General features: G+C 41.6%; 1 protein-coding gene across 2 annotated transcripts in view; it reads right to left on the bottom strand.

Annotated features, from left to right (window-relative positions):
- Positions 1 to 16,777, bottom strand: part of cacng2b (calcium channel, voltage-dependent, gamma subunit 2b) — a 77,669-nt gene that overhangs the window by 11,783 nt on the left and 49,109 nt on the right. For both annotated transcript variants that reach the window (XM_085785575.1, XM_085785582.1), the window contains one exon: positions 9,753 to 9,836. In XM_085785575.1, coding sequence (XP_085641701.1) covers positions 9,753 to 9,836 — 84 coding nt within the window. The remainder of the gene's footprint in view (positions 1 to 9,752; positions 9,837 to 16,777) is intronic.

Raw genomic sequence — 16,777 nt, forward strand, 5'->3', positions numbered from 1 at the left:
GAATTTACCTCGAAAACAACTCTTTCTCGTAACGTTCTGTTATTGTCTCATAGTGTGGTGAATGTGCAGGTCACAACTTGTCCACAAGAGCGTTTTGGAGTTGTTGGATTGTGTATTTGATGAGTTTGATGAGGGAAACCAGGAAATCCCATTAGCCTCTGTAACGTAGCTCTGAGCAGCTCACGGCTCTGGTCCGCCGTTCTAAAAATAGCTTGCACCGACAAATAAAGGTAACGAACCTACTGCTAAAACTATAGGGATTATGGCAAATTATTGCCAAAATGTTGAACTATCCCTTTGGGCAAAGGTCACACGTCTCCTGCTCATCAGCATGTACGTGATTTGTAATATTGTTTCTATGTTTCCCTGTTGGATCGTACAGGGTTATTAGTTTAGTGATGCTATTTTAAATGAGAAGAGAGAGATGGGGAGGTTTTATATCACGACTGCACAAACTCAGACAATTATCCTCCTTCTCTAAAAACCTCCTGTTTTTCATTCCCTCTTTTTTTTACACTTTCACCTTTCCTTCATTTCTCCCACTGCTTGGTTAGTTCTGCTGCGGCAGAGTGTGTTGTGTTCATACTGTATGTGTGTGTTGTGTGTGTGTCTCTGGCTGACGTATGGTTTCATTAGCTGCAGCAGAGGAGAGCCCAGTAATTGTGGCTGAATTATAGAGGTGGGGGTGGACACCACCATGGGAGCACCCTGGGTTCACACACACACATACACACACACAGACACACACCTATACACACCTATCTATGCGCGCACACACACACACACAAACTACAGCATTACTTTGTACAGACTCGCTCAACAAGCAACAAAGTGAACACACTCATCGATCAGCCTCCCGCCCCCTCACTTGCTCTCTCTCCCGCTCCAAAGTGGGGTGTTTCCCGTACACACTGTACACTACCCACGCAGGAATGATTCGCTTGCTCTTTCACACACACGCACACACACACACACACACACACACACACACACGCATGCACTCATCAAAACTTAGAGCTCGCGCACACACAAACGCACACACACATTTCGCCCACGTGGGAGAACCCAGCAGCAAAGAACCTGGCAGTGGGAACTGGGCAAAACAGCTTCAGGGGAATAACTAATAGTGCATGATGTGTGTGTGTGTGTGTGTGTGTGTGTGTGTGTGTGTGTGTGTGTGTCTGTGCGTGTGTGCGTGCGTGTCCATACAAGATTATCAAACATGTTCACCGGTAGAGTTGTTTTTAGAAAATGAAGAGATCTTATTTAGGGGGAAGAAGAAAACTCCAAGCATGAACCAAACCCCCACATACACATATAGGCTACACACACACATACACACAACCACACACACACACACACACACACACCAGCAGCAGACAGATGTGTGTTTTGCGCACGTGCCTGTGTGAGTGTGTGTTTGCGTATTAAAGCTGCCAGTGCCGCCTGCCTGCCTGCTATGCCACCGTATTACTCATGTAAATCGTGATATGCCTTCATGTCACAACTTTGCTCCCCACCAAAAATAGCCGCGTGACATCAGCGGGTCGGATGATGATGTCACTAAGCGGGTGACGTCACGTGTCTCCTAGCAAACCCGATCCGGAGTATTAGCATTATGTACGAGGATCCAGCCGTCTAATTATAGCAACAGCAACAAGACTGCGCGCTGCTTCCACTTCAGTGTTCAGAGCAAATCAGGACTCTATGTGTGTGTGTGTTTGTGTTCTTGTATTTCTATCTATATGAGGACCGCAGCTTAAACCTTATGAATGAGGACCTTTTTGCCTGATCCTCGTTTATTTGAAACACCTGTTTGTGGGTTAAGAAAAAGACACAATTAAGATCTATCATTACAAAAATATCGCTCTCAAGTGCCACTTTGAAGATATTGTCGTTAAACATCTGTATTCATACAAATAACAGCTTCCATTACTTTCTTTTTTTTTTCTTTTTTTTTACATTTCTGAGAGAATTACACAACACATTACATATTTTACCTCATGAATCTGTAGTATTAAAATTGCTCCGCCTCAATCAGCTAAATTTGTAATTGTCCAAATTTAACACTTTTACTTTTGATACTTATATGCATTCAGCTACTTTTTGTACTTTGTGGTATTGATACTTTTGCTGAAGCCACTAGATTTTGGACTTTCATACTTCGGTACTATACCGGTGGTAGTATAGGAAAACAAAAGTGTTGCAAGTAACGGTACGGTATATCTACATGAAAATTGGGCACATATGGGATATACTGGCCATGAAATACAAATCAATCTTTGGTGCCCACAGTATGGTTAAATAAAATAAACCACTAAAAGATACTACTGTAGATACTATATATACTACTAAAATCTAATCATAATGAAATCAAATATTTGGTATAATCAGACAAAATGACTTACTTCCTAACAACAAATAAATAGCTCCTACACAGGGAGGTTGACAGTGACTGAGAGTGACATGCCTCGCTCATGATTGATCAACACTTATGCACAGTTTTGGTAAAGGTCTAGAGAATCCATTATATCAGTGAGGTGCACACATGTGTATGCCTGTGCATTGTTCAAGCCACTTAGGGCCCAGAGCTGAGCTGTTGGCCACATCTAATCCCATTCAAGGGGTCCATGCGTGACAACGCACATAGACACCCCACACACTTGCTCTCTCTCTGTCTCTCTCTCTCTCTCTCTCACACACACACACACACACACACACACACACACACACACACACACACACACACCTATATATTGACACATACAAAAACACACACTTGCACTGTTTCCAGTTACACTCACTCCACAAACACACTGTTCCTATAGAATTGTACATTTATTTGGGCACGCACATGCTATCCAAGTCAAAACTCCCTTTTTTTAACATTTCAACAAACACAGCAGCCACATGCAGATAGTCATATCTCCTCAGGTGTAAAGCCAAAACATACACTCTGTCTCATTAAGATTGGAAGCAAATAGATTAAATAGCTATTAGTCAGAATTAGTGAATCTCTGAATCTCTTTTTGCCTGAGTGCAGCTAATGAACAGGTGTTCCTCCTGCCACCCCAATCTGCGATTGAACAAATACCAGCACAGGTTTCAGGTCCACGTACTACAATAACAGCAGAAACACATTGGCCTATACATCAGAAACTGGCTTATGTAGGCCAACACAGAATCTCAGCAGGCTGGAGTGAATGCTATGTCCTCCTATCATTTTTGTTTTCAGGACAACTTGTGACTTTAGTTGAATGTCATCCCGATTTCATTGAAATTAATGGTCTAAAATTAATTAACTTGAGAGGCTTGCATTTTTTGGTGCAATACCATTGGAAAGCGTATGGCAGTAACTAGTCATTGTTGCTGTTAGAAAATAACTAATCAGGAGGTGGATCTTTCTCTGAGTGTCATGAAACCAGCATGTCCTTCAACCTGAATGACCATCTAACACGAACCACAGGAGTGTCTCCTGAAACACAGCAGCAGGTACACTGGACTCTGGTTGTCATAGTTACAATGTATGTGGTGTGTACTGAAAGTGGCATAGCAGACCATTGAAATAACAAGCTTGCAGCTATGGGGGTCTTTATGACTTGGGTTTTGGGCACAAAAATTACTTGGTAGGCCGACAAAGTTTAAAGGGATAGTTCACCCTAGAATGATATTTCGCTCATTATCTACTCACCCTCATGTTGACTAAGGGCTGGAAGAAGTTTCAGATTCCTCCGTGGCTTCTCTGAGTTACAGGGGGTCTCGGCATAGCAGTGCATGTCCATATAACGGTTGCAAAGGGACACCGGAGCTCTTCGTAAAAAAACACACAAAAAAACATCCAAATACCTCCATGCTGCTCGTATGTAATGTCCGTCTTGTGCTGAAGCCCCAAATTGCGTAATTGTCCCGAAAAAAATTAAATAAGTCTATATTTTAAGCTTGTTTGTAGCGGAAGCTTCTCGAAGCTCCTCTTCCTGGTCCGTCCAAATCTCGCGTGATTCGCAGTAACCGCACTGACGCATGCTGACGCCGGCGCAAATCACGCGAGATTTGGACGGACCAGGAAGAGGAGCTTCGAGAAGCTTCCGCTACAAACAAGCTTAAAATATAGACTTATTTAATTTTTTTCGGGACAATTACGCAATTTGGGGCTTCAGCACAAGACGGACATTACATACGAGCAGCATGGAGGTATTTGGATGTTTTTTTGTGTGTGTTTTTTTACGAAGAGCTCCGGTGTCCCTTTGCAACCGTTATATGGACATGCACTGCTATGCCGAGACCCCCTGTAACTCAGAGAAGCCACGGAGGAATCTGAAACTTCTTCCAGCCCTTAGTCAACATGAGGGTGAGTAGATAATGAGCGAAATATCATTCTAGGGTGAACTATCCCTTTAAGAAAACACAAGGGTTTGGGTTGAATTTGGATTTCCGTTGTTGTGGTTACAAGAGTAAGAATTTGGTTGTGGTACCTGTGTCTCATTGGCACAACCTCCTGTCATGATGACTGTGGCCACTAGGTGTCACCTTACAAAATAATGAACTTTGGGTCATAATTTACAGCTGCACCAACGATCAGTGGGCTCTTTTTGTAAAATTGTCCAATATCAAAACTCTGACAGTGTCTTTGAGAATTTATAACTCAAAACATGCTTCTTTTTTTTTTGTAAACGTTGCAGGTAGTAATTCTCAAATGCTCCCCTTCAGACCAATACAAGACAGTCATGCACTGGACAATTCTCCAGTGTCAATGTCTCTCTATATCCTAAGAATATGAAGTAGAGGTCTCCTTGCTCAAATTTGTTGGACCGCTTTCAACATTTAACCGGTACACAGTCTACCCCAACACCACATGCATAAATTACTTTTCAAAAGAAAAAGACCCTGAAGGGGACCTGAGCAAAATTAGACCTGATCCGCAATGTGACTGACTCCAAAAGCCCCTAACAGAGATAAAACACGAACACTGGCACCAGCATGAAGCGCTATCAATTAACAAGCAACCGTGGTCAAGAGCAGCAATATAATAATAATAATAATAATAAGAATAAGAATGAATATAAATTCATAAAAAACAAACTCCAAAAAATAATTAGTTTATATGCCTCACAGACTAATTTATACTGTACTGTATGCATAACTGAGGGTCCTATTTTCACTCGCTGCACTCACAATATATCATTAGAGAGAAGATAATCATTTCTTAACCATTTTATTATTGGTGAATCACAAAGAAGAAGTAATTTAATTACATAAATCTTTCACATCAGCTACTGATTTCTTAAAATATTCCAATTGTGAATTTGCATGTGATCATTGCTGATGCTACACCGCTGCTATGATCCCCACTCAGATGTTAGACATGCTAACACGCAGAGGATGGGTCATTAGTATTAATTCAGGCACTCAGTTTTCAGATGCTCCTTGGTTTGGATGGATACATCGTCAAGGTAACCTGTAAATGCTGTCCTCTATATTATGCTGTAGTGGAGGACTGGGGTGGTGGCTCTGTCGTCTCTCTCTCTCTCTCTCTCTCTCTCTCTCTCTGTGGCTGCGGCTGATAGTACAACTGCTGCAGGAGGAAGGCTGACTGCTCGCCCTTACATAACCACATGTACAAATTCACCCAGAGAGCGGTGGGTGGGGGTGGGGGCGGGGGGGTGGCTCGGAGAGCGAGAGCAAGAGACTCAGGCAGAGAGATTGAAAAGACCCTTGGGTAAACAGAGAGAGAGAGAGAGACTGACAATGGGAAAAAGAGCGTAAAGAATCCAAGATGAATGACAACATCCATCCGTTGTTTAATGTTGTTCAACGTCTACTACTGTTTTAGTCGCCACAAATGGTGTAAATAGTGGCAGCGTGTTCGCAAATGATGACATTTATTACAGAGATGGATTGAGTCATCTCCATTTGAGGATTTTACCACTAAAAACTGACAAGCTACGGCATTCCTTTGCACTCTCAAATCAGTTTGATTGAAGCGGTTTAAAGGGCGAATCCACACTAATAAGACATGTCCAGAAACAGCTGCTGCACTGCACTATTCTGTGAACACAACTCAAATTCGTCTTGTTGCAGCAGGTGTTACTGTAGGTCCTAGCTGAAGACAACTGAGCATCAGGGATGCATCGTTATGTCTTAAAGGGATACTTCACCCAAAATCAATAATTCACCAATTGTCTACTCACCGTCATGCCAAGGAAGGGTTTGGAGAGTAGTGGGAGCTACTACTACAACAAGGCTTAAAACAGAGATCAAGTTATTTTTTTTCCAAACAACTTTTTCATGTGGCGGCTTCAGGACACTTGGGTCAGTACGGACGAGCAGTATGGAGGTATCTGGATGTTTCATAGTGTGTGTTTTGGATGATTCAAAAGTGAACTCTATCCACCGCCCTTATATGAAACCCTGTTGCCAGCCGGACCCCCCCTGGAACTCCTAAAGCGTTTTGATGACTCTGAAAGTTCTCCAAACCCTTCCTTGGCATGATGGTGAGTAGAAAATTGGTGAATTATTGATTTTGGGTGAAGTATCCCTTTAAAGGGTCTATATTTTACACCTTTCCAGTGTAACGTAATGTCACAAACATATAATTGTGGATTTGAATGTCCAATGTTGTTTTACGTCTCCACTTTCAGGCTTCTGCTGTAGCTGTAACAACAGGCTGTGAGCCTCTCTTCTGATTAAAATCATTAATATGCCTTGTCTGTTATATTAGGTTGATTGGTGAAGTCAGGCCTAGCACTCATCACATACATATTATACATATTTATGTCACACAAGTCACAAAAAGATGGCACGCTGTGATTGGCCGGACTCCAACCTCTAGTCTGTCCTGTCTTTCAGCCAGGTTATTACAAGACTTTGAGACATAACGCCTTGACAGATGATTGGCTAATCAGACACGGTGTTCACCCCAATAAACTAGAATATGATGACAGAGATTGTAGTGGTTTCTTGGGTGTAATTCAACCTCTGGGACAGATGTTTTCTTCCTACTCCTGGTCAATGTGGGTGCTTTTAAACATAGTTAGTGATATTTTCCCAAACCAAACTTAACCAGCTCTGTGGCAGGTCAGAAAAATGTTCATATACTTAAATCCTGACTGTGAATATGTTTCATTTTGAAGCGTGCCTATTTTGGAGATTAGGTATGAAGCTCACAGGTTTTTGGACCTGGCCCTCCTTTTAATAACTCTAGCTGTTCGGGGTAGACAGATTGCACTGAGGATATCTGGAGCCTTCGTCAACAAACGGCTGCTGTTTCACGGCGCGTCCTTGGCTCATCTTGCTAAATTCATTATTGCAGGCTTTCTAAGCAACAGACAGTATAAACATTACAAAAGAGATTCAATGTACCGCTGATCTGGACTATTTCAGGTTGGTATGGGTTTAAGGGAACGGGAATTGTCTCTTCTCTCCTAGCTGATGTTATATAGAGCAAGGAATCCAGCTGTTCCAGTAAAGCTGCTCAGGGATCATTAGCAGGAGCTTACAGTTCTACTGGGAAGCATACAGGTGGGAATGTGTATGATAAAGTGAGTGTGAAGCAGGGTGACGCTTATAAACAAGTGTTGCATCATTTCCATCTGTCAGAACGTGTCATCGTCTACACTTTACATTGTCATTCCAGTAATTTAGCTGACACCGTTAGTCAGAGTGACTTAGAGCGAGTGCAGCGGTAGGATCGGCTTTGATTACCACATCAGTGGGGAATACAGGAGACCAAAAGCAAAGAGTGCAAAGAGTCAGTGCGTTAGAGCAATGTTACAGCCGGCAATCCATAAAAGTGGCGCTCAGAGGAGGAACAGAAGGTCAATTTCTGCAAATGGTCATAGTCATATACAATTAAGGATGTGGCACAGCAATGTTAGCTGGCATTATACATCAAATGTTTGCTGTGTGTAGCTATCCAACCTGGAATACACTTTCGGTGGCTGCATTTAAAGATTTGAATATTTAAGTCAACAGGACATTTCAGTTTTTGTCTTTTAATCAAACTCTTAGGGTGCTATTTTGCTTTATTTTACTGGAAACAAGGGAAAATGGTTTTAAATAATATATCAGAATAAAATGTGAACGAAGTGAATCCATTTTGAATGCACTCCTCAGTCATCATCAGACTGTATAACATATATTAAAAATATGATAAAGAGTAGAAGACCAGAGGAATCAGCTGATGGAGTATACTCCAATCCTCCCAATTGATGACTCAAAACCTACACAGATATTTCAGTTGCCACGGTGACGCACAGCAGGAGAGGGAGCTCTGCGAGATCAGTGGTTCATCTGGGCCAAGTACAGTCAATTCAAAACAAGTAGCAGGCTCTCGGTCTTCCAGTCCGAAAACTGGCAAACCACTGTTTCTGAGGCCGCGCCAGTGTAAATGATACCAGAGCACCAATCAATTCATGTCTTACTGTATCTGTGTCAGGGATTATTTATCAGACCGGGTACATTTTTTGGCATGGATGCTGCTTCCACCTTTTACCCAACAAAAGGGGGATGTGAAAATGCTGTTCAGCCCTGAAAAGCCAACGAGATCAAGTCTTTGAATAGCTTTTTGAAAAAAACTCCTTAGAAATGTGCCACCTTTGGAGTTTTAGAGAGAAAATGTGTTGTAACCCTTTTCTTCTCGCCAAACTAAACTTTTAAACTTTTAGAAACATTGTGAAAAGTCACTTCAAGTAGACCCCAAAACTAAAAACCAGCTCCAGCTCCCTGCCTGTCCTCTTCCCCCCCACCATCACCCCCATGTTTCCCCACCACCAGCTGTCAGACAGGCGTGCAAGGGCCTCGGTGGAGATGGACAGACAGATGGATGGAAAGCAAGAAGGAGGAGGAAGCAAGGGATAGATGGATGGATGGATGGGTGGATGGATGGACGGAAGAAGGAGGAGAGGGAGAGGTGTGACCCACATAGCGGAGCCCGGAGTATTTATAGAAGAAAGTGTCCTAATTGGCAAGCCGCTGGGAAAGCAACAGCGCTGCACTGGTACCCTACTCCTTGTCCTTCACCTCCTTAACCTTCCCTTCTCCTTGTCTTTCGCCCTCGTGTGCCGCCTCGTCCTCCTCTCCTTTTGTGCCCTCCTCCGAGTACCGTACTCATCCCTCTTCCTCCTTCATACCCATGACCACCTCTTCACCTCCTACACCTCTCCTCCCTCCTCTAACTTTACACCGTCCTCCCCAGTTTCTCTTCTTCAGCTTTTGTGCAACTCTCCGACTCCTACCCTCCACTTCTAACTCTTGTTGTCTCCCTTCATTCCCCCTTTTCGTCAAACTGCTTCCTGCTATTCTCCTATACCTTCCCTTTGTCTCTCCGTCTCACATCAAGCTTAAAACAGGTGAGAGGTTTTAGGCGGCACAGTTGACGCTGACATATTCTTATCTCCCAGATACTTTATAACGCTCAAACTTGAGCGATCCCACTGATTTGGGACATTTTCTACCTGTTACAAAACATCACTGAAACTCTATCACACATTTCTATACATAGACATGTTTCACCCATTTGGAAACCTTGGGATTTTCACCAAAATGTTACATGGTGCCAGAAACCAGGACATATTTGCAAAAACTAGTCATTAGAGTTGTTATAATTTCAGTATCATGATATGGCAAAGGGTTTGATTTCCTTAACAGCTCTGGAAAGACATGCATAAAACCTGTTCAGAAGCAGTGCACATATATAAAACATGAAGTATCATTAGGACAAGAAATACAAAACATGAATGGATGGACAGACTTACGTAGGAAGTACTCAGAAGCATCTGCCTCATAGTCAGCATCCTCCGGGAAGTGATCTATCTGCTTACACATGCCTTTAAAGGAACCTGTTTGAGATCAATAGAAAAAAAGAAAGAAAAGAAAAAGGGATGAGAGGAGAGTTAGAATTTACATTTGCACTATAATTTCAATGTAAACATTCACTGCAATGACAAGACAAATAATAATGTGTCAATGTTTGCGCTTCTCACATTTCCGTGCCCACTCAACACTTCCATTGCAGTAAAATAAAGATAATGACAGATGAAAGGTAGAAAAAAAGAGACACAGAAGGACAGGGGAAATGTCATCCAAGAAATGAGTCAGAGAAAGGTGAAGAGGGGGAGAAAAGAAAGAGGAGCTAAAGACGGATTTAAAGAAAGTGATTAGGAAAGGCAAGGTGTAGAAGCTTTGATGCAAAGTTGAGACAATGACTCCAATTAGAGGTACAGAGATTTGTCAACATCTTTGAAGGAAACACATCACAGAGAGTGACAGACAGAGGAGGAAGAAGAAGAAGATGGGAGGAGTTCGATATAAACACCTTGTTAGTGCAGGCATGAGGAGGAGGAAGAGGTGGCATGAGGGGACAGGAAAAAATGCAAATAAGAGACGTAGAAAGAAGAGCTGACACCGCCGCTCATTAAGATTATCTCTGTGGTGTTTGCATATCTATCCAACTGTGGACATTCCCCAACAGGGGACATGTTGGATGCTGACTATCTAACACTGAATGCAAAGACTGGAAAGTGGTCAGACAAAAGCTTCAAGTGCAGCTGGGAGGGTAAAGGGTTAGTTAAAGACCCCAGTGTTAGTGTGTCAGGTCATCTTTAGCATCAAAACTTAGGCTGCTTTCATTTAATAAAAAAAGACCCGTACTTAAGTAGTTAGTTTTATATTAGTTGACCAGGCTCTTGTGTTATATACAGGGTTCCTACATATTTTAAATTTTTTCCAGACCCTAGTTTCCAGACTTCTCGGTAAAAAAAATTCAAATATTTTGTGACATTTGGGTAATTAGATGTATATCATGTAAATAAATTATGCAATTTATTTTATTTTTATTTTATTTATTGGTTTTCATTATTCTGAATTTATATGCCATTATGTCACCAAATAATTTCCAGGAGATTGTAGCTATACAATAGTGCATGCAGAATTAACTCAAATAACTTAAGATAAGACCAAACCCAGATTAGTATTAAGAGACAAATATATTTCCATACAATAGCTTCCATTTTCCATACTTTACAGACCTGGAAATGTATCAAATCAAATTCCATACTTTCCGTACTTGTGTAGGAAGTAGGAACCCTGCATATAGTGCAAATATCTTACAAGAAGGAAGGTGTTCAAATGTTAAGAAATAATGTAGTTGTCATGTTCCAGTCTACGGTCCCCACAGCTCCACTTCTGGCTACAGTCCCCTGTTTGTATGATAGACCCGTTCAGTTTTACACTTACATGGTAGAGGACCTTAAATAACAGCCATCTACACTTCATCACTGCAGCATTACAGTCCACTGTTTATAAGGTAGGAATGTGTGTGTGTGTGTGTGTGTGTGTATGTGTGTGTGTGAGTGTGAGGCTGTTTAGCTTGGTTCAGCTCCAGTGGTAATTGTATGCCCTCCCAAACCACTGCAATTAAATGGGCCCTTGTTAATTGGCGTTTGAAGGACGAAAGACTAGTTCCCGGCTTTCAAATGGGCATCAGTTACACACACACACACACACACACACACGCACTCACACTCCCAAAGTCTCGCACTAGCAGGCACACACACACACACACATTCGCATACTGTAGCATCAGCCTTATTGTCAAGAGTCTCGTTGGCTTCCTCACTCATCATGGTGCGAGCAGCACTTACGGCTAAGTTTTCAGATGTTTTGCATTTTCATCATGGCCACAGAGAGAGAAAAAAAGAACAATTTTATACCAAAGCCTGAGACATAAAAGTACAAAAAATACCAAAAAGAAAATAATCATGACAGGACTCTACCACAAGCCCTGTTTCATATTTACATATCTTTAACACACCTCAGCAAACACTCAGACGAACAAAGTGTTTTTCATCAGCCTGACTTTGATAGATACATTAAAGATACTTCACCAAGGAAGCGGCTTGGAAAATCTTTCAGCATCCCGCAAAAAAAAAAAAAAAAATGCTTTCATCATTTCATAATTTTCAATGTGAACTGTGTGTAGAGCTGTGTGTTGAAATCCTTTTTTGGTTCCACGGGGGGGGGGAGCTGCGATGAACAAAAGCGCCGTGTTTCAGGAGCCTCGCATTCATACGGCCTCTTGTCTCACTTACTTACAATGTCTATTTGTTATGCAAATGTGAGGGATACTACAAAGTTAAACTTGAATCACGTCATGTGTAATGAAGAGTTATTTAATTGAAGTGAGTATAGAAATAAATGTTCAAAGTGTTGTTGAGCAGAGGTCTCTCTGGTGGTGTAGTTTGCCCTCCAGTAGAAATGAAGGAGCTCTGTGTATTTATAAAAGGCTGAGCCCTTCGTATCAGAATCATTACATCACTATTTGTTCAGTTGGAGTTTTATTACTGTAAGCTCTTATTGGCTTTGTCTTAGAGTGAGTAACAGGATATCTCCAGTTGTTCAATGCTGCAAGCATGACACTTAATACTATTAATATCGTAGCAATGATGCATCTGGGAGTGTCATTATCCAGACACACAGAACAGAAGTTGCATTAGCATTAGCATAGCGTTACTCTGATTGGCAGCTTTGTAAACGTGCCACTGCATAACATTGTGAGAATTGTGAGACCTAAATTTCAGAGACTGTCCTTAGTCATCAAAACTCTAAATAAAAGTTTATTTATCAAACAAAGAATTGCTTCCCTTATTTTTGTCAACTTTCACCTCAGACCAGCTAAAATTTGCGTTGCGATTAGGTTGCACACTTGGATAATGTAAACATGGGCTGAGCTCAACTATGACTGGAGCTGTTCTTTCTCTGCATTTAATCCTGACACTTGGAGATGGGACGGAGTATCTGAAAAAGTTTTGTATCATATCGGAGTTTGGGAAAACGGGTCTCAGAATGAACAAGCCACCCTTGCGTTTTCACATATACTGTACAACAAATGCGTACATTTTGTGAAATGATGACGTCGTAGGCCCACTCTCTAACGGGGATGTATCTATGATCGGGGAACATAGGACGATCTTTTTGAAAAAGGGTCCTATGTTCCCCGCTGTTGCTGGTTGATGGACTTGCTCTCTCTATCTGGCCTGTCTAGCCTCTACCTGGTCTTTTTACTAAACTCAACCAACTCCTTTCTTCATTGCCTAAACCTAACCAATGGGACAACTCCACTTCTCACTCAAATATAGGCAAAAATCTGCAAAGTCACAACTCCACTTCCAGATATGGGTACAAAAATTGCATGTTGGGGAAAAGCCGGTAACATAGGACCCTTTTTTAGAAAAAAGGTTTCTATGTTGTAACATAGGGATGACCCCCTCTCTAACCTCAGCCACACAGCTAAACATCATGGAACAACGATACAGGCTTGTGTTTGTGCTGCAGAAGCATATCAGGGCCTTCCTCTAAAACTACAGTGAGCAGCAAATGGTCATGGACAACATTGTACACTTCTTCTTGTGTTTGGAGTTTGGACGGGAAGCTTTATGTACATGCTCCACATCTTCTTCTCCTTTTTTGATGAATTTCGGTGGCAGCATTACAGTGACTCATACAGGCCTGGCATATATTGCATGCATGCAGATGTTTCTTGAAACAATGCTATGTTTAAGGGAAAGATTGTTTAGGGAAAGCTGTTTAAACACCTTATAAAGGTGAATCTGCAAATTACAAAGAGGGTACAATTTCATAATATACAGCAAGAGGGACGTTGATTCTTGATAGTGTGTTTCTGAAACTTATTCCAGGGCTGCGTTCACCCTCTCATCCCAGATTGCAGTGTAGCCATAGTGTTTCTGTGCTTACAGGCCTGAGCTGCACAGGTGACAGGTCTGTTTACATTGTGTGTTGCTCCGACAGACCTCACAGCACGGACACGGGGTGAAATCAGCAGGTTCAACCTGGCAGTTACAGGATGTCTCTCGTTATGTGTGATGTGTCTCTGTGGGTTGTGCTCAGTCTTCCTGTCTGTGATTTGCATATGCTAACACACCAGCTCAGAGTTTAAAATCCCATCTTTTTTTTGCATTTCTGTAAAATTCGGTTTGTGATGTGCTTGTTTTCTGAACCATCCAACATATATGTAACTACAGTATCATAAAACATTCAAAATGGTGTCTGCTGTGGTTGCTAGGAGATGTGTAAAGAGGAATACAGTGCTGTACCATGACTCCCCCAACTTTAATAATAACACTTCTTTGTATCTGTGTTTGTTTTTTTGAATTTATTGTTCTGAACGCTGCTGTCTCCATATGACAATCCCACATAATGTCAAACACATCCATACACATGACCGGAAACTCCATCATCTTCGCTGTCTTCCTCCATCACTGCTCTCTCTTTCTTTCTTTCTTTCTCTCTTTCACACTCTCCCTCTCTCCCTCCAACACATGCCCACCCACGCTGCAGCACAAGCACATGTAATCTGGAATTGCATTTTCCCTTCCCTCTCTTTGCTATCTCACACAGCCCTCCCTCTCTCCGTCTCTCACATACATACATGTGCATGCACCCTGAGGACCAGATTCCCATTTGAACTGAGCTGGCAGCTCAGCCCTCCTCTCCTCTCCTCTCCTCTCCTCTCCTCTCCTCCCTTAGTCTTTCTGCAATTCAAATGAAGAACACACTTTATTGTCTCGACTGTGAAGAAAGAAACCTGTGCAGCCTGAGCATTAGATTATGTCATCATCTGAGATTCAGTGATAATACTGACACTAACAGATGGCCAGAAACCAAAGCAAATCAAATGGGGGATCTGAAATATCTGTTTGTTTGTTTTTTAATTATTATTCAGGTATGAGTCTCAATTATTTGACATTTATTCTCAATTATCTGAGAGCTGCACACACACTGTAATGTAGAGGCTAATATTCTCTGTTGTTATCAGATGGGTCTTACATCTGTGTTGGATACGTCCAGTAGATTTGATTATAATATGTTTAGATAAGTCACAACCAGACTTCATACGATCATCTCCCAGACTTCAAAATGCCATATTTCCTAGCTGACCACACAGACCAAAGATACACGCAAAGTTGAACACTGCACTAAAGAAACTGTGTAAGGGTTGATTTAAAGTTCTCACTGGAAGATTTTCTTTGTCACAGAAGCAGATAGTGGTCATTGTCACTTGGTCAGATGAGTCAGGCTGAAGCTGCTTGATAAGCGCACTAACTTCAATAAAAAAAAAGTGTTCTTTTTCAACCAAATTATTTTCAGTGTAGGAATAGAAAAGTGGTAGAGTAGAAAAAAACTGAAAAATATACACATCCTCCTTTAAAAGGTTGTGTGAGCGCAACAGTGAGAGCATTTTATTCTTCTTTGGGTTTGAAGGTGTTAATAACGGAGGCAGATTTAAGACAGAAAGATACATCTTCACAGTAATGCAGCCACTACACATCACAAGAGCCATAAATGAAAAAGTTATCCTGCCCTAATGGGTGTAGCAGCCACCCTGAGAGAGAAGAGAAGGAGCTGTCGATCAATTACAGTCACCACACTACTTGTTAGTGCTTTGGATTTATACTCACTTTGGGTTTGGGTCTGGTTTAGGTCGACCATCGGATAACATTACCTTATTTGTGTTGAAATAATGTCCTAGTATTACATTCAGTGCAAAAAACAAATGTAAATGCATCCGGTCTTTGCACAAACATACACCAATATCTAAATTATGCCTTAAAAAACAAAATTGTAAGGTTAAATCTGTTTTGAGCAACTATTTAAGTCTGGGTAGCTAATGACAAGGAGAAAATAATATTATACTAATAACTGGCTTTTGTTTCGTAGTTGATTTGAGGGTTAAATACAAGGACAAGGAATACGAACCAGATAAATCTGTGTGTCCAACTATACAGTAATTCACTTGAACAGCTATCATGTGTTTGCTTGCATGTTCTTTCCTGTAGTTTATCGTAACATAAACCACTCCTTAACTTGTGAAGGAGAAAACCAAAGTGTCTAACTGAATAAAGGGTCCCATCTGAGAAACTGCCTTCCTTCTTCCACTGCCCGTTCTGTCTCTGCAGTCGTAATAATGAGGTGTCACTCTTCCAAATTGGCCCTGTTAAATTATACATCGCGCTTAAACATGGAACAGATACTATTATTCTGAGACCAACCTGCACCTCAGGGGTCACGGTGGATCCATCACCCACTTACCCTCACAGCGAGAGGGGGCCTGGGTGACTCTCTGCGGATGATTTATACCAATAAGAAGAGGACCCGCTTGACCTCCCCTACTGTCACAAGCCAATCAGAGGGCTGCTTGTCGACTGATCTCATGGCTGTTAGTGTGATGAAACACTAGCCGACGTCCTTTTTATGAAGTATTAACATCCTAACCCACTCGCTGAGATGCAGCACAAAGTGTGTGTCACAATAGGAGATGTAATGTAAAGTACGAATGCCCTTCCCTGAACCAGCGCTTTGTGTTATGCAAATATATTTTGCCATTGTGTCTTTATTCTTTATGCTAATGGAGGCTCAGTCTATCTGTATGCTAAAATGCCATTAAAGTAATCCCTCAACCGCAAAGGTGGATGAAGATCAGAGACCTAAAAGGGGAACGCGTTGCGCAGTAAAGATGGCTATTGGCTCCGTTCAGTCGACTACAAGTGTGTGATGCACAGAAAATGTGTTTCCTTTTCTTTTCTTGATGTGGTAATGTTAATTCATCCAGGAGAGCGTTTTCTCACGAGTGATGCTCCTTTCCCCCCCAAACTCCTTTCATGCATTTATAAACATGTCTTTGTATTCTGTAGCATCCCCATCTGTATTGAATATAAACTGGCATCTGAAATGAACTTCAGCTTATTGCTTTATTCTTGAAAAA

Source organism: Trachurus japonicus, chromosome 1 (assembly GCF_045865225.1).
Source record: "Trachurus japonicus isolate A0001 chromosome 1, Traja_1.0".
Lineage (NCBI taxonomy): Eukaryota > Metazoa > Chordata > Actinopteri > Carangiformes > Carangidae > Trachurus > Trachurus japonicus.